This window comes from Ahaetulla prasina, chromosome 2 (assembly GCF_028640845.1).
Source record: "Ahaetulla prasina isolate Xishuangbanna chromosome 2, ASM2864084v1, whole genome shotgun sequence".
NCBI lineage: Eukaryota > Metazoa > Chordata > Lepidosauria > Squamata > Colubridae > Ahaetulla > Ahaetulla prasina.
This window is the reverse complement of record NC_080540.1, coordinates 196,874,001-196,896,551: the sequence shown is the minus strand read 5'-3', so window position 1 is coordinate 196,896,551 and position 22,551 is coordinate 196,874,001. Positions and strand designations below refer to the sequence as shown.

General features: G+C 39.3%; 1 protein-coding gene across 4 annotated transcripts in view; it reads left to right on the top strand.

The window, feature by feature from the left end:
- Positions 1 to 15,270, top strand: part of PRAG1 (PEAK1 related, kinase-activating pseudokinase 1) — a 40,489-nt gene extending 25,219 nt beyond the window's left edge. For 3 of the 4 annotated variants that reach the window (XM_058171632.1, XM_058171634.1, XM_058171633.1), the window contains 3 exons: positions 5,990 to 6,108; positions 7,878 to 8,620; positions 12,909 to 15,270. In XM_058171632.1, the coding sequence (XP_058027615.1) occupies positions 5,990 to 6,108; positions 7,878 to 8,620; positions 12,909 to 13,928 (1,882 nt within the window). In that variant the 3' untranslated portion in view covers positions 13,929 to 15,270. The remainder of the gene's footprint in view (positions 1 to 5,989; positions 6,109 to 7,877; positions 8,621 to 12,908) is intronic. The other variant, XM_058171631.1, reaches the window with a different exon arrangement.
- The last annotated feature ends 7,281 nt before the right edge of the window (positions 15,271 to 22,551 follow it).

Genomic DNA, 22,551 nt, shown 5'->3' with positions numbered 1-22,551 from the left:
TATATTCCTTGCAAATCCTTCCATTTCCCACTATCCTGTCAGAGCTGAAGAAGCTTCTTGGATGGGAAGTGGAATGTCTTCAAAGAAAAACAAGGCAGTCCAGTTGCCTCTTGAAAAAGCACCTTTGGGACAAGCATGACCTGGATGATTGAGGATCTCCATAGACACTCTTCCAGATGTTATCTCCCGCCTCATTATATCTACATGTTTTTATTTTTTGAAAATACGTTTCATTTTTGCAAAAGGAAGCACTACCATTCAATTAAACATGGAGTCTTTCCCTTCAATTGTAATTAGGGGACTTTGGTTTCCATTTTTAAGTGAAGCAGTTTAATGTGCCAGTGAGAAGCCACCTTTCTTTTGTATCATTCACTTAAGTTCTGGAACAATATCCTTGACTCCCTAACTAAATGCATGATGTAAAGAAAGTGAAATTAAAATATTTGCACAATCAGATTTTTAAAAAATATAACCACTGTGGACAGAACTCATTTGTGACCAAATACAGGTAGACCTTGACTTATGACCGATCATTTGAAGTTTTGATGACTCCCCACCCAAAAGCTACCTACAACCCAGTTCTGAAGTTCTTGTAGCTTCCCCCTCCCCATGGTTATGTCTCATTTTGGGTACTCAGCAACTGGCTTGTATTTATGGCTATTTGTAGTGTTCCACAATCACACAACCACCATTTATGATATTTTGCTGGAAACTGGTGTTTTGCTTCCAATTTCCAGGACAAACTGTCCCATAGCAAACAATGGGCGTGCTTAATAACTACCACAGTCGCTTAATGACCACCTCACAAAAGGTCATAAATCACCAGTCACATGATCATCACAACTTACAACCATAATTGCCAGGCTCAATTACCATCGTGAATTGAGGAGTGCCTGTAATGCACAGTTGAGCCAGACTGATTGATCCAACCAAGTTTGACTTGTTCTCAACATGAAGGAGAGACCATGGACTGATAACAGAAAAAGGTTTTTCTATTCTCCTTTGCTGTTTAGTCCTGATAGAAGATAACTTCTTATTTTTTAGCAGGTCTCTCAATAGCCCTGGAGGTTTTTTTGGTGAAGAATTGTATATGCTCTTTAATGGGACTGCCAATCTCCTCTTAAGTTCTTTTTCAACCACAGCATAATGGAGCTCTTTATCTATGTTTTTCTTGGAGAAACTGATATTTTTTTAACTTCAACTATTACCTTTTTAAATGGATGAATATTGAAGTTTTCATTTATAGGTACAGAAAAAGTGGTGCTGATGAAGGTTATTATTTCACACTTTCAATCCGATGAGCTCAATTGCTATTCTAAGACTAGCACAAGACTATTCTTTGGGTTGTTTACTCATTTGCACCTGCCAAGGACATTACTTCAAAGCTGCCAAATGTCCCAATTCTTTCAAATATTACCTTTGGCTAAAGCCTTTGCAGAAACATCCCTCTATTCCACTGATCGGGACAGCAAAATGCAGGAACAAAGGAGAAAGAATATCTTTTTTCGGTTTCAATATTTTTCAATAGAGCAATGCTTCTGTGAACTGTGACTTCTTCAAAGATCAGTGTTTGGGACTTTCTCAGAATGTTTTTTTTGGGGGGGGGCATAACTTCATTGTTGTAGTGGTACTAACAGAATAGTATTTGGTTTTCTTCTGCATTTATAAGTTTTATGGGCAGGTTCAATCTGAAATTCAAAGAACATGCAAGTAAGATGTGCTGCTTATGGCTGGAAACCGGAAAACCAAACTTGAAAATCGTGAGTTGTAAAACTTATGACCTAGGAATTCCCATGGTTTTTTTCATTGCTAATACAATTTTCAGACAACTAGCAGACATCACCAGATGGAGTTTCCAGAAATCCATTTGACTATATTTTTGGTAAAAAAAAAAAAATAGATTGAAGAGTTTGGTTGTAACAGCAAAGATGTAATCGAGCTGACTGTGGAACAGATCAAAAACTGCTTATGTGCAAGTTCCAAGTCAAAAGAACAAAGCCGATCAGTTTCTGCAGTATGGGAACCAGAGGAACTATGGAACGAAATCAAAGAAATCTTAAGGATGAATGTAAAGGGAGACTGCCAAAGATCAAGAAATAGAAGAAAGCAAACTGGATGTCAGAACAGTTGGTAGAAATTGCTGAGAAGAGAAGCCAATAAGAAAACTAGAGTTTAAATTAAGTTTTCAGAATGAACTTAACCAAGAAGTTCTGAAAGCTGTTAAAAGAGACCTGAAGCAACATCATAATGACTTCTGTAAAGGCAATGAAGATGAGAACAGAGATGGAAAAACAAGGGATGTCTTTTTGAAAGATCTCTGAATTAAACTCAAATTAATATGCAAAAAGATGCCAGTGGACAGAATCTGACTTCAAAAGATCAAACAAATATGGAACAGACTGAAATTAAAAAGGAGCTAAATTTAGCTAAAAGTAGCTAAATGAAAGCGATCTTAAAAAATATTCCCTATTCACATTCACAAGAATCTTTGGTGCTAGAAGATTAAGTTATATCAGAATTCCAATTAGTACCAAGTCACAGAGCTACAGTGATTGATGAAATATCTATAAAAATATAGCAACCAACAGAAGAAGAAGCGAAATTGCTGCTGAGGCACATTGGACATTGGACAATCAAGAACCAAAAATACCAAAAAAAAGTCAATGTGTGCTTAATTGACTATAGAAAGACTATTTATTTATTTATTTATTTATTTATTTATTTGTCACAACAGTATATATAAGCATAAGCATGAAATAACTATACGATATATAAGCATAAATATAATCATAAGTATGTAATAACTATATGAATTTGGATACAATCAAAGGAAACATTAGGACAGGAACGGTAGGCAGGTTGGTGCCTATAGTGTTGATCACATCCAGTTGTGGACTATCCCTAGAAAAACAATCATCCTAGAACATCTTATTGTCCTCATGCAAAACCTATACACAGAGCGATAAGCCACAATCAGACAGAACTAAGCATGGAAAATCCAAAGCACCAGAAGGACCATGAATACGTAGTCATTCAATCTTGTCAAGATTAAGCCTGTTCCTCCCCAACAATCTCCAATCACTGGGATAAGACTTTGACAGCACCACTTGTTCTACAGAGGGTCTAGACGTATAGATGGGAATCTTCAGCTGATTGATAATACCTGACCTTGCAAGGATGACCTCATCAAGCAGCTTCATGCAGATATTAAAAAGAAGGGGGCAAGAGCTTCAAACCTGTGTCATCCTATACAAACCAGGGACTTCTGACTCACTCACTCCTTTCCTATCTATTTGACTAGAACCAAATTCACTAGGCATAGTGAAAAGAGTGGTATCACCTATCAGCCTGCCTCCCAATCTTCCAATCTCAATCTCCACAATCAGAAGGATATTGTTATCATTGTACTGCAAGTAACTAAGAAATCTAGGAGAACTAAGATGATTGCATCACCCATCCTGGATTAATAGTTAATAGTTCTCAGCAAATGTTATCAGTGCTATTTATGCCCCAGCCTGAAAGGAACTGAAAAAGGTCCAGATAATCTTCCTCCCAGGCTGTCTGAAGTTGCAGCCTAATTATTGTCTCAACAACCTTTTCTCAAAAAAGGGTAGGTTGGAGACCAACCAGAAACTTTCCATAACAGTTTAATTCAAGCAAATTGAACCTCCTCCTCCTCAAATATGAATTCATCCCTGGGTATATCCAATCATATATAATCTCTCAGGAGGACTTAATCAGCCAGTAAAACATGCATCAAACAAACATGCTGATTAACACTGTCCATTTTTTTTAAAGACATACAGGATCAGACACAATGTCACCAAAGGTGGTCTTCTGACCCCCTCCCTTCCCACCACTGAGAGCTCGGGAGTTTATTTTCTAAATTAACAAAAATATATCTGAGCTGTGTTCCCCAAGCAACAATGCTTTTACGGTATACATCACTTTTATTCCTATTTAGAAAATGCATTTTATATAAAACATAACACAATGGGAAAAAATAAACTCTTCCACAATGACTTCCTTCAATCAGTGCTTGCAGTGCTTTGCAGAAGCAGCTAGCTTGCTTACGAAAAGAATTTCCACTCCTGAAATGATGCCGTTAAATAATGATATTCTTTTGATGAAATTCATGTATTGTCAGATTTTTTTGAACTGAAGTCAGGTCTTCTGATTTTATAGCATTTGATGATAGAGTAAGGGATTGTTGAGTGCCAAATAAGTGACTCTGCTGATTTCTCCTATTCATCCAGTTATTTGGTTTAGTTCTATTGGGTTATGTTGGTATTATTTTTTATATTATACTTTCATGTTTATTGTGGGTTTTCAAATTGACATCTTCTTCTGTGGATGGAAAGGATAGGTTACTCATGTTGCACAGGTAATAAATTTATGTTAATTTTAAAAGGTAAAAGTCAATAGACCTTGGCAGTCCAGAAGATTAGCAAACAAAGTAAAATAATTCCTGAATAAACATACATACTGTATGACTGGATTGTTGCTGCACCTTTTGAAAAATCAGAATCAGATGGACATGGATTTAAGTTTATGGCATATATAAAAGGTTTAGGCAAACTAGTTATTGTATAACTAAAGTGCGTGATAGACTTTAATTTTTAACATAAAATATAAAAATCTTAACAGACTTATACTTATTGAATATTTTAATAACAAAACATCAGAGACCAATGGACCGTAACGATATTTAATAAACCAATCCTTTTTTTAAAAAAAAAATTGTGAAATTCTTGAGTTTTAGCTTCATGTGTTTGAAATGTGTGAATCAACTTCAAGCAATAAACTATGTTTATTTTTATTCCAAGAGTTCCACCTGAAGCCATGTTTTCATTCTTGTTTATGTTATAGCCATGGCTTGCAGTGACAGACTCTGAATCCAAATGCTATGCAAGAGGAAATGCCCCCATGCTTACCCATTGAGCTTTATTGCTCTTTAACAGAAGAATTTTAAAAACATTTATATAAAAAGATTTTTATAACAACTGGAAAGCCCAACCAAACATTTAATATGCTGCCCTGTTTGTAACATCTTTAGGGAGGGTTGACTTCTAAGAAGGAACAAATAAATCCTTATTTACACTAAACTCTTGCATTCTTAGTGGACAAGACCCTTTTTGGGATTGAGTACATTCCCAAAGGTTTACAGATGAGAATTAAAATTGCAAGAGCTTCAGGAGGTGACTTGGGATCAATCTTTCCTGTTGAATGAGACTTTAGGAATAGCTGGGGATGCAGGTCTTTGTGTTTAATACATGGTCAAGATATTTTGGACTGAGAAAACAGAAGTTCTACTCCTGTACTTTGGGGGAAGAGGAATGCTATATATTTTCTCTTGGAGGGAGTGAGGGAGGGGGGAGGGAGGGAGGGAAGGAAGGAAGGAAGGAAGGAAGGAAGGAAGGAAGGAATTCACCACTAATTATGTCATCCCAAATCTACTCTGCCCTGTCCAAAAATAAAGTGGGTAGTAAACTTGGGCCAGTCACTTTCTTTCAGTTCTAAAAAAAAGGCAATGGCAAAACAATTTTGGGGGGAGGGGGGAAGTTGCCAAAAAAACTGCAGGGATTTGCCCAGGCTATCTCCAAAATTCAGACAAAATTGAACAGGAAAAAAACCTCGCTCAGAGTTTATATGATAGTCCCTAAACTGTCATCTATCCAGAGACCGACAAATTTAGTATTTACTATGTTAATTTTATAATGAAGTTTATAAATATACCACTACACCTTTATCTATCTGTTTCTTTTTATGTCTTGTTGTTAGAGGCAACTTTGTTTGTATGAACAACTTTGCTTGCCCCTATTTTGTTTGAACAAATAGGGGCAAGAGAAATAGACAGATACAAACTGAAGCAAATCTAGCAAAATCGAGGGGCTCTCAAACAGACCTACTATAATTCTTCAGAAACAACTTATTTATTGCATACACTTACCGTATTTTATGGCATATCCCCCCCTCCCCCAATTTCTAGGCGCCATCTACAAACCATAAAAAATGGTGAACTGGAGCAGCTCAACAGTGATTCTACTGAGAGCCTCAGGGGATCAACGGCCAGCTTGAATTTGGATACAAATCCACTCAGCGGTGGAGGTAGTTAAATTTTGTGTACCAGTGTGGGATTGTGATGATTATATAAGAAATATATTCTGTGGATGAAATGATTTGTACTTTGCATCTCTTCAGTTGATCCAAAAACAAACCTGGCCTATAAAATCAGCTTCCCACTTTTCCAAAGAATCTTGGGAGCCATCTTCTTGGGAGGACTATATGCTTATGGTAATTTATAAAGCTTATTGATTCATGAGTCTGGAAGCTATTGCAGGGATGCAAGAACACCAGTCAGTAGTGAAGTAATATATTAATTGTTTTTTTAAAAACGCCATGCTTCAGCCAACTTTGGTTTTTCAGTATGTAACACTGAGCAAACACGCTTTTTACCAGGTTGTCATATGGCTGACTTTCTGCTTAAATATTTACCCTGTTCCAGCTTCATTTCTGTAAGGCAGTCAGCAGTTCGCCTATATGACAAAATGTCGGTGATCTTCAAAACACTGTGTGGCATTGACTTCTACCTTTCAGTAGGGTTTCTTTATTATGCTTAGTGATTCATTTCCCATAATAGTCAGTTTATTATAATCTTAGATTAGTACGCCCATATGAATATACAGCATGTGTTATTCTTAGTTTCCACTACAGAATTTCTTGGAAATGTACTTTGAGGACTATCCTCCACACAAAAACTCTAGTTTTAAGGTTGTTGTTGCTACTAGTTTGATTTAAAAATATATGATCTCACCACCTTCTCCAAAACCTTCTCCCCAAAAATGAAATGTGAGCGATGAAGCAACAGTTATCCAAAATGACTGAATCAAGAAAAGATCCCATCAGATGGCCCATCCCCCTTCCTCAAAGAAATGTTAACCACTTCCTAAATCTAATCATACAGAGTGAGCTTAACCACCCTTACTAACCAAATAGGTCTAGATCTGGCCTATGGGTGGCAGAACTTTTATACTATAGAGAGCCCTATCTAAATCCTTGGCCTCCATAGGCCCCCAGACATAAATACTTGAAGAGCCTGTCAACCTAAGTGGTCTTGCTCTATTGATCCCATTTCTTCTTCCACAAAAATAACCTTGCTAGAAGCATTATATGCCCATGATAATATGTTCACTATTGATGGAGAAATACTCTTAAAGAGCACTGGTATGGTGAATAGTTCTGTCACAAAATGCAGTGATATTTACCTATTTCCCCCAAAGTCAGGGGATAGAGTCAAAGGGTATGTGATATATTTACAAGGAGGATCAGCAGCAAAAACAAGAAATATGAGATCATTTTTGTCTATTTTGCTGAAGTATAAAAAAACTACTGACAGCATTATGATTTCAAAAATCAAGTGAGTCAACTTTGGGGGAGAAATGGAATATAGCATAAACATGTGCTGTACAGATCACGTGCTATATCTGTGTAACATGTGACAGAAACAATGGTCCAGTTTGTGACCGATCTTGTCATATGTAAAATGAATTGAGCCCTGGGTCCATTACTGTTGTTGTCTTCTGATAGTCCAGTTGGGTGCCCAGAAAAGCTTTGCTGCACCAGGGATCAATGGTGGTGGTTGCTTAACAGCTATTCTTGCCCAGGTCAGTGATACTGATATATGGGAAATCATTTGTTCCCATACCATATTTGGTAATAAAGATATTCTCAGTAAGTGATTCTGTTCTTTACTTCTGTGTTTCATTTTCAGATAGAACTTTAGAACCTGATACTATGCTCATGCTGCAAAATGTCTTTATCTGCACTGCCAAGATTTTCTGGCTTATAATTATCTTACTTGTCTATTTATGTTTTAGGAGAATTGTGCAAAGTGAGTCTTCATTCCTCCAACCATACCGAGAAATCTGCCTTGCCTTCCGTTCATTTTTCCTCATGGTTGACTGAAAACACGGCACCGTGCAAAACTGTGGAGCCGCCTCCTCTGCCCCAAAAGAAAACTGTCAGCCGAGCTCTTTCATCACCCGATGGATTTTACTGGGGCTCATCCTCTCCATCCAAAGCAGCTGTCTTCCCCAGCTTCAAGTTGAACTCCAGTCAATCAGAAACTAATGTCTGTATCCAAGAAAAATCTCTCTTTTGCTCTAACTTGGGAATCAACCATCATACAATTTCCTCCTCTGAGTCTCTGGGGAAAAACTTCATAGGGTCCACCACTACTCCATTCCCAAATTCTGCTAAGAACAGCAGCCTTTGTGGCTTTCAGGATAGAAACCTTCCATCTCGTTCTTCCTCTCAGCAGAGTATATCCACCCAGGTCTCCTCAGGTTCTAGCCTTCAGCTCCATAACCTCTTCAGCAACATCAACAGCAAAGAAGGCATGTATACCAAGTTAGGAGGACTCTATGCAGAATCCTTGCGCCGCCTGGTCTCCAAATGTGAAGAGTATTTTATGCATGATCAAAAAAGTGAGCTGCGTTTTAGTGAGAACTACTGGCCTTTCTTCAAACTTACGTGCAACAAACCATGCTGTAATGCGGGAGATGCCGTATATTTCTGTGCAACGTGTGCCAAGGACCCTTCTAGCACTTATGCAGTGAAAGTAAGTAGTTGAAGAATATCGTTTTGTAATGTAGGGATAGGAAACATTTCTCATTTCTTATACCCCCCCTCCTCCAGGAAATGTATCAAGCAAAGAGTTCATTCAGCTAAAGCCAGAGCCAAGAAGGAGCAAATGCTCCCATCCTGCACTTCAAATAACTTTGTGACACTTCAAATAACTAGAGGAGGAGACAACTCTCCAGAAGCAATGCAAAGGTCCAGAGAGCAGGTGCCAGAGAGCAGGTAAACCTAGAACTAAGGAGAAATTTCTGAACAGTGAGAACAATTAACCAGTGGAGCAGCTTGCCTTCAGAAGTTGTGGGTGCTCCATCACTGGAGGCTTTTAAGAAGAGATTAGACAGCCATTTGTCCAGAATTATATAGGGCAGTGTTGGCGAAACTTTTGCGTTCTCACGTGCCGCCCGCATGCCGGAAGTGGCATGCGAAACCGTCCCGAGGCAAATGCACGGCCTCGCCGGCTCCCATCGTGTTCCTGTGCTCAAATGTGCGTCGGCCAGCTGGCCATCGCGCACGTGGTGCTAGCGACCCCAGAAGTGCGGCGGTCCATTACGCATGCATGTTGGCGAACCTATGGCATGCATGCCATCTCACACATGCGTTTTGGTGAACTTATGGCACATGTGCCGCCTCACACATGCGTGTTGGTGAGCCTATGGCACGCGTGCCACCTTGCGCATGCCCGGTCCGCCGGCACCATGAATGTGTGACAGCCAGCTGACTGGTGTGCATTTGACCACAGGTACGTGACAAGGAGCTGGCAAGGGCGCACATTTGCCTCGGGACGGTTTCACGTGCCGCTTCCGGCACGCATGCCATAGGTTCGCCAACACTGATATAGGGTCTCCTGCCTGAGCAGGGGGTTAGATGAAAAGACTTCCACAGCCCCTTCCAATTCTGTTATTCTGTTATCTTGAGGTCTGCATGATGATTAAAAAAAAGTTCTATATGATTACCTAGGTGGAAATTCTCAGCCGCAGAGGCTTTTAACTGGTAGGAAAACACATCCTGTCCTTAGTCTGGAGAACTTTACTAGCTCTTAAATGTATCTCTTAAAGTCATTGTTGAGTGGCTTTGCTTGAGGTGAAATATAGGCAGATCATGAGACCTTGAGAATATCATTAGTTTCTTTTGCTTTGCCTTGCTTTGCCTGTGTAATTAGTCAAAGAATTTTCACTAGTCTGATTTACATGCTCAGATTAGTTCGTCTCATTCAAAATTCCTCAAATAAATGGCCTGAAAAAAAATCTCCTATTTCTGGAACATAAGGGCAAAACAAATATACCATCAACCTTTTTTCTAGTCTGATCAAAATACTTTGGGCTTCTGTTTGAGGTCTTTTTGGAGATTTTACCTGGATTAGACAATTCCTTTCAAATGGCAAAATTCAGGGGCAAATAGCAGCTAGCAGGATCAAGCCCACTGAGAAACTAATGTGGATTAAAAAGGTGAGCTTCAAGGAAAACAGAAGTACAGGGAATAATTAATTCCAAAATGCCAAGTCAGAACAAATAGATTTTTAAAAAAAAAAATATCTCTCGGACACTGTCATCAAAAAAAGGAGAATTTCTGGGCCTCTGCCAATGTGCTTGGCACTAACGTTCTCCGTCTTTTAACAGGAAAGTGAAGTGTCTGGAGTCAGGCCAAGAGGGTGTGTAGCTGGGATTGTTGTCCTGGCACCCCTTTTAGTGCCAGGAGAGCAGAACAATCAGGAAGTGAGTCTTGACCCTTCTAACATCATTTGAGCACGAACTGGTGCCAAGAACTTCATGAGGCCTTGAATTCCTGTGATTCACGAGAATCCTCAATGGGTGCAAATGAGTCATCCTTTCCAAGGCATTTGGCCATGTAGGGCAGGACTTCCAGAATTTTCTGGTGCTGAAACCCATCAGAAAGCCTGGGGCTTCCCTGGAAATTGCCACCTTTGTTCTGGCTTTTTGGTTTTGTAAGTTTTTAAAGGGTGTCCCGGCATAATTGCACACCCTTAAGAAAAAAAATGCCACCATCCTTGAATTTTCCAAAAGGAAAAAAGGATATTTTCAAGTTATTTCACTCACATAATTTTGATTGTCGTTTCCTGATCTTAGTTCAAGATATGGTTACATCTTTTCAATCCAAAGAGGCTGGAGATGGTTTTAGTCATGTTATAAAGAAGTCAAAAACCAGCATTACTTTAGTTCCGCTGATCTCTTTGCCTTTTGTGGATTGTGGCCTTAATTTTCAATGCTGTGCACGAAGTGTTGTCTGCGTGGATGGCAGTCTTACAAAAGGAAAGGGCTTGCTCTCCTGTCAGTCAAGCAATCACGCGGCGTTTATTCACAATGGGTGTTTAAAATAGTGTGTGCGATTGCTAGGAAAGGAAATAAGCCTTTTTTGTGTGTTCATTGCAGACCACACGTGTATATGCCTATGTTACAGAATGTGTCTTTATTGTCTCAGGCCCGCACTCTAGCATCATAAGGCCGAGCCCAGAAAACTAAGAACTAAGTTAGGCTGCTGTGTGGGAAAATTTAGTTAAGCGGTTTGGGACAATCCTTTCATTTGTCACTGATTAAATATTTGATTGATTGACATATTTCAGGACTTAGTCACTGAGCTAAATAATTTTCCCATGTGTCTCTCTTATGTTGCAAAAAAGAAGACACAACTCATAAAAGAGGAAAACTACAACATCATCATTACTTGAAGTCAGCCTCAATTTTACCAGCAGTTTCAGGCCTGCTTGAAATTTTGAGCTAAAATGTGGATCTTGTTATGAAATAACATCATTCCAATTTATTTAAATTAGTCATTGTGTTGAATATTGGAAATCTGGAGCATTTCACATAATATCCAAAGTTTTTTCTTTCTGCCCTTTGCAAGAGGTGGATGGGATAGCCTTGCATAATTTGGGGTTTTTAGCACACAACACAAGGAGGACCACAATCTTCATCTGTATTTTCTTAATCCAAGTTAATAATGAGACAGGTTCTTTGAGTAAATTGTAATCCAGGAAGAGATATAAAACAATCCTCCTTTTAAAAACACAGTTGGGAGATCTTGTAGTATAAATAGTATAATATATTATCCATATTAAACTTCATTTTTTGTGGATGTTCCCTAAAGTTTTAGATCCTGAAATGTGTGTGTCTGCTTGAAACAAAATAATTTATATTTGAAGAAAAAGATAAAAAAAAACAATAGCAGTGAAAATCTTTTGCTCATGGGAGTCCAACAGAAATGGAACAATTAATAATAACAATTTAAGGAATATTAATTGTAGTAGTAATAACAACAACAATATAAGAGTGTCAATGTGTATTACACTTTTTTTTCTGTTCTGTTGTGTCAAATTCTTGGAAACTGACTAAACAAGTTGCTGCAGTTTTCTCAGCAAGGTTTTTCAGAAGTGATCTGCCATTGCCTGCTTCCTAGGGACAAGGGGGCGTGATTGGCCCAAGATCACGAGCTGGCTTTGGGCCCAAGGCAGGACTAAAACTCACAGTCTCCCAGTTTTTAGCCAGATGCCATCACCATTACAGAAAACTGTTATTTACAGCAGCGGCCCACAACTTTTTAGGCACTAGGGACCGGTTCTATGGAGAGAGGTTTTTCCGCGGATCGGAAGGGCATGGTTTTGGGTGCGGCCTAGATCCTGCTGATGGGGCTTTGGTTTTTTGTGCAATCCAGTTTCTGGCATGCTGCAGCCCAGTGCTGGTCCACAGACCAGATGTTGGGGACCCCTGTTTTACATAGTATCCTAAGGGGGATGGTAAATAGTCTAGAGACAGGTTGTCTCCATTTAGATTAGATTTATAGAAAGGGAATGGGGGTGAGAAAAACCTAAGAGAGTAAGCCAGTACCAATGGGTTCACGTCTAAATTACTCAGTAGAGGTCAAGTAATATGAAAACTAGGAGGGTTCCTCTAGTTCTGATCCTTCTTCACCTTCTGCTCAATCATAACTCCCTGCCCTTGATATTTAGCAGTGATTGGCAGCTCATGCTGTAAAGGTATTTGGAATTCAGTTTATATCAGACCCAGTAACCATGATACAAAAGCTAAAAGCTATCTGGGAACCCTAGGCTAAAATGTCTGAAATTGCTCTTTAGTTCATAACTTTTTTAGGTACCTCTTTCATGACTCAGCTGTTTCCCATTCAGCTGCATGTATATCTCTTTGCTTGCTAATTGCTTTAGGGAATATCTTTGCCTCTGTATCCACCTCTGTTTCCTAATCAGTTTCCAGATCTTAGTGATATTTTCAATCTTTGCTTGTACTTTTTCCTTCTAGATATGTACATACCAAGACAATAAAACTGCAGCATCCTGTATTAGCCCTTCTATTCCCGTTCACTTCAATATCCAGCAGGACTGTGGGCATTTTGTAGCCACTGTGCCCTCCAGCATGGTGAAGAATGCTTCCATGGGCAGCCAGTGTCCTTCCCATGTTGGGACTGAGCAAGAGTGTGTGGTTGTCATTACCCGTGAAGTGCCACACCAGACTGCTGCTGACTTTGTGGGAGTTGCTGAAACTTTCCATAAAGATGAGCCGGACCAGTATGAGAGGAGAGTGTGTTTCCTGCTGCTACAGCTTTGCAATGGGTTGGAGCATCTTAAAGAGCACAATGTCATCCACAGAGATCTCTGTCTAGAAAACCTGCTGCTGGTGCGCTGCAAACCTTTCATAGGCTGCGGCAGGACCAAAAATGACAAGCATCTGCCAAGGCTCCTCATCACGAATTTTTTAAAAGCCATGCAAAAGCCAGGCACCGGTGAATCCAAAGCAAAGAAGAACCAGGCCCGGTTAGCTCCAGAGATTGTATCTGCCTCCCAGTTCAAAAAGTTTGACGAATTCCAAACCGGCATTCTCATCTATGAGCTTTTGCACCAGCCTAACCCATTTGAAGTTCAGACCCGTCTCAGAGAACAAGGATACAACCAGGGTGACCTCCCTGCCCTTCCCAACCTTTCCATTTATTCCAGTGGGCTCCAGAAACTTGCACATTTGCTCCTGGAAGCAGACCCAATCAGACGTATCCACATCACAGAAGCAAAGCGGATTCTTCAGTGTCTGCTTTGGGGTCCTAGAAAAGACATAGCGGATCAGCCACTAAAACACAAGGATGCCCTTCATGGAGCTCTTCAGAACTGGATTGACATGAAACGGGCCTTGTTAATGATGAAGTTTGCCGAGAGGGCAGTGGATGCAGAGCACAATGTTCAGCTGGAGGACTGGCTTTGTTGCCAATATCTGGCCTCTGCAAATCCCTCTTCTCTCTTTAAGTCTCTGAAACTTCTTCATCTCCTCTGATCTCTGTAGCGTTTTCAAAGCTGGCATTGGTTCTGGCAGAATCTGCCTAAGAGGGCACTTAGTTGGCTCTCTTGAAAGTGGGTGCACACCCCACATTTTTCCTTTGTGTAACATTAACTGACCAATTTTTTTTAAAAAAAAAAGAAAATGCATTTTATGCAGTCATTGTGAATGTTATAAAAATGTAAACAGTGTTATCTAGATTCCACCTCTAAGTAACTCTTGAAAGCCCCCGTTAAAGTGTTTCCCCCCGCCCCACAATTTGAAGGAGTTTGTTCTTGTAAGATGTTTTGTTGTTATTTTCATATGAAATAGATTTAAGTTAAAACAGCATTGGTCTTTTGTTTTATTTTTGTGGGTTAAAGAAAAAAATTCAGGGAGAACTGTGCAGCCGAGTCCCAACAATGCTGTCTTGAAATTGCATCTTACTAAACCACTGAAACCAGGCCTTTCAGTCTTGTTCCAATTCCATCCTGGCTGTTTGGGTTGAGATGTGCTTAGTGCAGTATTTTTCAAGCTGATGCTGGCTGGGGAATTCTGGGAGTTGAAGTCCATACGTTTTAAAGTTGTTAAAGGTTGAGAGAGACTGGCTTAGAGAATACGGGGCAGGGGAATGATGGGATCTTTCCAAGGAAAGAAAAATGGAAAGTTGAACAATAGGAAAATCTCTTCGGGGTAAGCTTCAGAACCATATTCAGCAGTATTTCAGGCTCTTGTTCAAAAGCAGTCCGTGTACACTGAAATATATTGATCCCAATGCAAGGTGACACTATAATAGAATTCCTGGGGTGGTGGGGGACAATCTCCTGACACTATCTTTAGCTCCTGTTTAGACAGGAGTGGAACTGTCGTAAAACGGTGCCTCTGATCCCCATATCTGCAAGCGGAAGAACATTCTGGCAACACGGTACCTTCCCCACAGGTTTGGTTTTATATTCTTAATTACTCTGTGTGTATTTCTTTGGGATTGTTCTCTTCTTGTTAAACAAGATTCTCTTCCTGTCTTTTTGTTGAACATGCAAATAATCTCTTGGCATGGCAACATTTCCCCATCTGACTGAGTTTCTTTTACTGAGATTCTGAACACGGTAATCATTGCAAGGGCAGAAGAAACCTAATCTGCCTGATTCCCCAACTTCTTTTGAACCAACTCCTTCATTTATGCCTCGTTTGAAACCACATGTGATTATGTTGGGCTTGCTTAGCAATTTCGGGTTTATATATAGATTATCTATTTCTAAATTTCTTGAATTGGGATCCTATAAGTTTCAAAGTATAAGGCAGAGATGGAGTAGTGCTGTGTATAGCTGCCCAAGCCCATGTTTCAAAAACCCTATGGCCTTCTCATCAATTTCTAGCTACAAATGCTTATGATGCATGGCACAGTTTCCCATATAAATTGTGATGTATTCTCCAGAAGCCAAAGGATAATAAACTGTCTCTATAAATCACCTCTCTTTTTTGTTCATATGCATAATGTAGGTCCATCAATTTCATGTCGTGGAACACAAATTGTGGTCCTCACTGCCACCAGCCAGCGATACATACAGCCTCTGGTCACCAAATTTTGCTGTCCCCTGAAAAGTTCTAACAGTCTTCTCATGTGCATTATGCCCAGAAAATGGACTTCATGGGAGAGATTTTGCAATTATTGAGGCTATTCTCTGTAATAGAAAATGCAGATATTTGTTATGCAAATAGCATCTGAGCTATGTGAATAGTACAATCTTGCTGAGTATCTAGAGTGAATGAATACCTATGATCTGATACACACAGTAACATCTCTACAATATCCGCCCTGAGATCTTTGCGGAAGCGTTGAAGCCCCAGCAGCCATATTGTTTACAGAGGGCAGTGAGGAACAATGTAAGATTTATATCACCAGCTTTGTAATGTAAAGAACGGCAGCATCTGGTTTCTTAGTCATACTAGGATTGGTTTGGATATCTTCCCATTTTCCTTTACTGATCTCGTATAACTCAATACTGGAAGGGATTGAAAAGAAAAGCCATATTGTAAAGGTTATAAAAGAGATGATTACAACTCTTATTCCATGTTTTTTCTTCCGGGGCCAAAAGTAGCAACCAAAGGCAAGTGGCACCAAACAGGGCCTTGAGGGTACTTCTTGTTGAACTCATGCTATAATCCTGTCATTATAACACATTATCTCTTTTCTACATTTATTTTAATGAATAAAAAGTTGTAATAAGGATAACACCGAAAATTGGAATAAGTTATCCTGTCAATGACAAAAAACCCCAAAATAATTTGCTTTCTTGTCCTGCTCATCATCTTTAAATGGTGCAGAAGTAATATTAGAAGGGACAGAAACAACACATTGGTTGTGATGATACAAGGTGAAATCCATGCCTAAACCAATGAGCTTTTTCATCTGACGCTTTGTTTTCAAGACAATGGATATTTTTTATATCGGCAAAGTGTTTACAGGTAATCCTCAATTAATGACCACAAATGGGTCAATTGTTATTTTTTTTAATTTTAATTTATTTATATTTATTATTTTTACAAATAACTCAAGGTGGCAAACATGCCCAACCCACCTTCCTCCTCCTATTTTCCCCTCATGAGTTGGGCTGAGAGAAGGTGACTAGCCCAAAGTCACCCAGCTGGCTTTCATGGCTAAGGTGGGACTTAAACTCACGATTTCCCACTTTCTAGCCTGTCATGTTAACTACTAGAGCAAGTTGGCTCTCTTGTTTTTCTGTTGCTAAGTTCTGTTCTCTCTGTTTTTTCTGTCTTTCTGTTGCTAAGCCAGGTGTTTGTTAAGTGTGTTGCGCCTAATTTCACAACCTTTTTTGCCACGGTTGTTAACGAATCATTGCAGTTGTTAAGTGAATCACACAGTTGTTAAATGACTCTGGCTTCCCCCACTGACTTTTCTGGTCAGAAGCTGGTCTGGAGGGTCGCAAATAGCAATCGCATGATCCCAGGATGCTGCAACCATTGTAAATACACGACAGTTGCCAAGTACCTGAATTTAGGTCACATGACCACAGAGTTGCCGCAACAGTTGGATAAGTATGAGGAACAGCTGTAAGTCACTTTTTTCAATGCTCTTGTAACTTCAGACAGTTGTAAACAGATGGTTGTAAGTGAGGACTAACTGTATTGTCTTTACATTTTATCCTTTATTAGTTTCTCCCATACTGTGAAACAAGGAGAGAAGAAGGGGGGGAAAATCTAAGAACCAGATGTTCTTAGAGACACAAGAGAAGCACCAAGATAGTGGTGCATTTATTTTTAAGGAGGTCTATCTGGGTGGATGTGAAAAGCCAATCAAAGAAAGACTGTCTCAGTCCTGACTTGACACAGATTCTGGTCAGTGGTTGTCACCATTGGCCAGAGAGTTATGTGGGTATTTTCCCTACATTTTACAGAGCCAGTCCTTTTGGTTTTTCTTTTTGAACAGAGTCCGTTATAACCTCTTTTTCTCCCATTAGCTACTGCTGCCAATACTCAGAAACTGATATCCTCCAAGATGCCACAACTCCTCTTAACTGTCTACAGCAGGGATCTCCTACCTTGGTCCCTTTAAGACTTGTGGACTTCAACTCCCAGAGTTCCTCAGCCAGCTTTGCTGGCTGAGGGACTCTGGGAGTTGAAGTCCACAAGTCTTAAAGGGACCAAGGTAGGAGACCTCTGGTCTACAGTAAACACCGTCAGATCTTAGAATAAGGAACACATGTGTGTTTAAATCTCCTGGCTACATCTCTTATTTTATTTATTTTAACACAGTCATATTTCACTCAACCCCAATGACTCTTGGCGGTTTTCACATTTTTAACAGGAGTAAAATTCAACTTCACAAAATCATAAGCGCAGCCAACCATAAAAAATTTAAACATCCTATGCATGTCTACAAGAAGGAGGGGAAGTCAGCTCCCAAAACTCTGGGTGGCTCACAGTTAAAATTATTGGTACTATTAAATTAATGAATGTACTTGAAATATTTAATTTACTTAAAATAACCAAGCATTTAGAGCCGTGTACTTTGGAACTGTAACTCCCCTTTGAATGTCCCTTCTTTACATTCTTGTCCTATGAACTTTAATCCTTAAACTTCTAACATTTGTTCTATACTCTAAATTCAAGATCTGCAGGATAATTGTGCCAGAAACCACAATAAAAGTATCTTACTGAAAGATTTCAATGTTGTGCTTCAGCAGTAAATGGTGAGAACTGATGTACAAAAATATTTTCTTAGGAATTCTCTCGGCAGTGTAGGACTTGGGGTCATAAGGAGAAGAGGATATTGTTCCTGAAGAAAATATTTGAATGAGATCCAACAAGCAAGTATTGTGTTTGCTTAGATACTCGGGCAAAGATCAAACACTTGCATAACAAGATGACCCATGGCCTTCTGAAGGCAAAAGAGAGCAAAGATAGATAGAACTGGAGTACAAAAATTAGCCTTCCTTGATATTGGTGCTTGTTTGATCCAAATCATGCCAGGTAGTTTATGTCACAATGTTGTTATTTGCAGCACATCTAAGCAGCTTGCTTCTTGTTACATATTCCATTATGGGGATATATAGAACAGAGAAATTGCCTCTTCTTGGGAATTCTGATCAATAATTTGTGCAGTCCGTCCGTCTGTCTGTCTATCTATCATCTATCTTTCTATCATCTATCATTTATCTATCTATCATCTGTCTAATATATATGGCTGCTCAACTCACACAGATAATTTGCAGCATTAAAATATCATAATGTAAGAAGCCACCCAACCCCAAGAACAGCAATCATACAATCACAACAGTTCTGTATCAACCTGGGGTCCCCAGTCCCGCTGGCAAAATCACATCTTCAGTTTTCTTGGCCATTATACTTTAAGAAAGGCAATTTATAACTGTTACACTCTTTGACCTGTTACAAATTCAGATTGGTCAACAACTTCAGTTCTGCCCCCTTGTCATGCTTCATGTATGTTTGCAATGAACACATAGCCACACTCAATTTTTAGATATACACCTAAAACTTAAATCAGAGGTGGGTTTCAGCAGGTTCTGCCCAGTTCTGGAGAACCGGTAGCGGAAATTTTGAGTAGTTCAGAGAACCGGTAAATACCACCTCTGATAAACCGGTAAATACCACTGCCCCAATCTATTCTCTGCCTCCCGAGTCCCAGCTGATCGGGAGGAAATGGGGATTTTGCAGTATCCTTTCCCTGGAGTGGGGTAGGAATGGAGATTTTACAGTATCCTTCCCCTGCCATGCCCAACAAGCCACACTCACCAAGCCATGCCACGCCCAACAAGCCACACCCACAGAACCGGTAGTAAAAAAATTTGAAACCCACCACTGACTTAAATGTATCAAAGAGATCCTTAGAAGAGGAAAGAGAGTAGTAAACATGTCTGCCAGTAAAACATATTTGCAGTCCTTCTTCATGCATGCCTGGGCCAGGGAATACAGGTAGTCCTTGATTTACGACCACAATTGAGCCCAAAATTTCTGTTGTTAAGTGAGACATTTATTGAGTTTTGCCTTATTTTACGACCTTTCTTGCCATAGTTGTTAAGTGAATCACTGTAGTTGATAAATTAGTAATCTGGTTGTTAAGTGAATCTAGCTTCCCCATTGACTTTGTTTGTCAGAGGGTAGCAAAAGGTGATCACGTGACCCCAGGACACTGCAACAAATCATAAATATGAGTCAGCTGCCAAGCATCTAAATTTTGATTACATGATCATGAGATGCTGCAAATATTGTAACTATGAAAAACCGTCATAAACCACGTTTTTCAGTGCTGTTATAACTTTAACAGTCACTAAATGAACTGTTGTAAGTTGAGGACTACCTGTACTTCTTGGAGAATTAAATTTGTCCCTCCCTTTTCACTTACTAACTTTCATCTCTGGATTCCTCACCAAAAGTGGGTGATTCTCAGCCTTTTATAATTTGCACATAATTAGCTTGTTGCCTATTGAATGTTGAACTACCGTAATGTCATAAATTAATAACTCATAAATTAATTCAAATCCACAATTGTTTCTTTGTTTGTTATTTCATTTATATGGCCACCTATCTCAAATTCATGCCTCTGGGTAGCTAACAATATAGTAGTCCTCCTTTTGTGACTGCCTTGTTTAGCAACCTTTCACAGTTGCAACGGTGATGAAAAAATACCTTTGCAACCAATCATTGTATTTACAAACTTTGCAGGTCTGTAATGCAAAAAAAAAAAAAAGAAAGAAAGAAATATAAAGGAAGATTGTAAAATCATGATGTTTCAATTGTTGTAGGGGTAGAAGAAAACTAGCTTATGATCCAGCCTTAATCAGCAGTGAATTAGCGCATTATCATTCTTTTTTATTTGGAGGCTTGGACTTCCTGCAAGAAGAATCCCTGTAGAAATATATAAAATATTTTAGAATAAACTAGAACCTTGGATTGTGCTGCCACCTGGTGATTTGTAAAATAAAGTGCAATTTGCTGTTTGCCTGTTTTTAGGTATGCTGTTAGAACATAGGGGATAAAGCCGATTCTCTCCTGCATAATGCTGCTAATTGTGAGTTTTCAAACTATATTAATTATTGATAGGTCTGACACTAAATATTCATATTCATATTCAAACATGACATGTTTGATAGCAGCTGGGGAACGACAATGAAGGGAGAGATATTGTTCTTTTGACATGTTTGTTAATTCCCTTTGGATGAATTGTTTAGATCAGCAAAGCTCACTGAGGAACTCTGGGAGTTGAAGTTCACAAGTCTTAAAGTGACCAAGGTTGGAGACCCTTGGTTTAGATGAAGCTTTGGGGGTAACACACACAAACACACACACACTTTTGATTCCAGTAGATCTCTTGGTGGCTTTTGATACCATGACATGTAGTATCCTTCTGGGTTACCTGCAGAGTTTGGAGACTGGAAGCTATGAGTCCAGGACACTTAATTTATAGTCCTGCTACTTTAGGGAAACTGTGATCCCTAGAGAAACATTGGAGCTAGCAATGAATTGGCACATTATTTCCGGGAAGGGAAGAAATGTGGCACACTAATGTCAACATTACAATATTGCAGCACAAGACTCAACTCTTTTCTATATATGTTGTGATGTTAAAAACGTAACTCAAAGGGATGCCACTTAGGTTCAATTTTGGACTGTTTCATCCCATCCAAACTTCAACAGCCATATTCTGTTCAGTCTAGAAAAGTCTGCTTTATTTAATAAGAAATAACATACTTTCTTCGATGTTTGAGGGTGGTGCTTGTGGAAATAAATAAATATGGAATAAAATTGATTACCAAAATGTTAAACTTAAGAGATTTGCTTGTTGCTTTGTTTAAGCAATGCGATGGCTCAGGGGCTAGGACGTTGAGCTTGTCGATCGAAAGGTCGGCAGCTCAGCGGTTCGAATCCCTAGTGCTGCCGTGTAACGGGGTGAGCTCCCATTACTTGTCCCAGCTTCTGCCAACCTAGCAGTTTCAAAAGCACGTAAAAATGCAAGTAGAAAAAAATAGGGACCACCTTTGGTGGGAAGGTAACAGCATTCCGTGCGCCTTTGACATTGAGTCATGCCGGCCATATGGCCATGGAGACATCTTCGGACAGCGCTGGCTCTTCAGCTTTGAAACGGAGATGAGCACCGCCCCCTAGAGTCGGTAACGACTAGCACGTATGTGCGAGGGGAACCTTTACCTTTACCTTGTTTAATTAGGATACCTTTTTTTAATGGTTCTTTTCTTAGCAACATTTTATCTTTCTCTCACATCAACCTCTTAAGTCAGTAACCTTTATTTGGTCAAAACCTTTATTTGCATTTCTTAATTGTTTTGATTCATTTAAACAAATTTGTCTTTGTTGTTTTAACTTGTGAGCCCACCATACTCATGTGAGGTAGGGGAGGGCTATATAAATTCAGTGAAATAAATATATAATTTCCAATAAAGTAACAACCCATCATTTCAACACAGGCATAGCAGGGGTGAAATCTACTTACCTTCCTTATTGGTTTGGAAGTGCACACGCCACACATCACATGCGTGTGCAGACCTTCTGCACATAAAAAATGCGTAAAAACCACATCATTTCCTAGTTAAAACCAGGAAGTAATGATACCAAGGTGGGTGGGTGGAGCTTTGCTCCGCCATCGCTACCAGATCACACGATCCGGTAGAACTGGGAGCATTTTACCCCTGAGGCATACACAAATGTAAAACACACAAACGTTATAATTCAAACCAATTACGAGACCTCATATGGAGAAACAGAATCACTCTGAAGTAATCTGTACTAAATCAGGACCATGACAAATAGTATGAACAATTTCTAGAAGTAATATATCTGAACTGCAAAAAAAACAAAAAAACCCACCGCCAATAAATGGCAAAAACAAGATATAGAAAACTCTAATTCTTTGCTGCCGACTCGTGACAGTCCATAACTCTGCAGTCAAGTTACTGTATTTTCAGCAATGTAATTCTTTGGAAAACTGTACAAAGATGGGCATAAAGTTTGATGGGAAAGTATAACTATTTTCATGTTTCCTTCTCTAGCCAAGATGGAAATGAATAAATGGCGAACAATATGGCAAGCTCATCAACCATTGAATTTGAATGACAGTTTGTTTGCTTCCTTTAAAATGTCCTCTAAT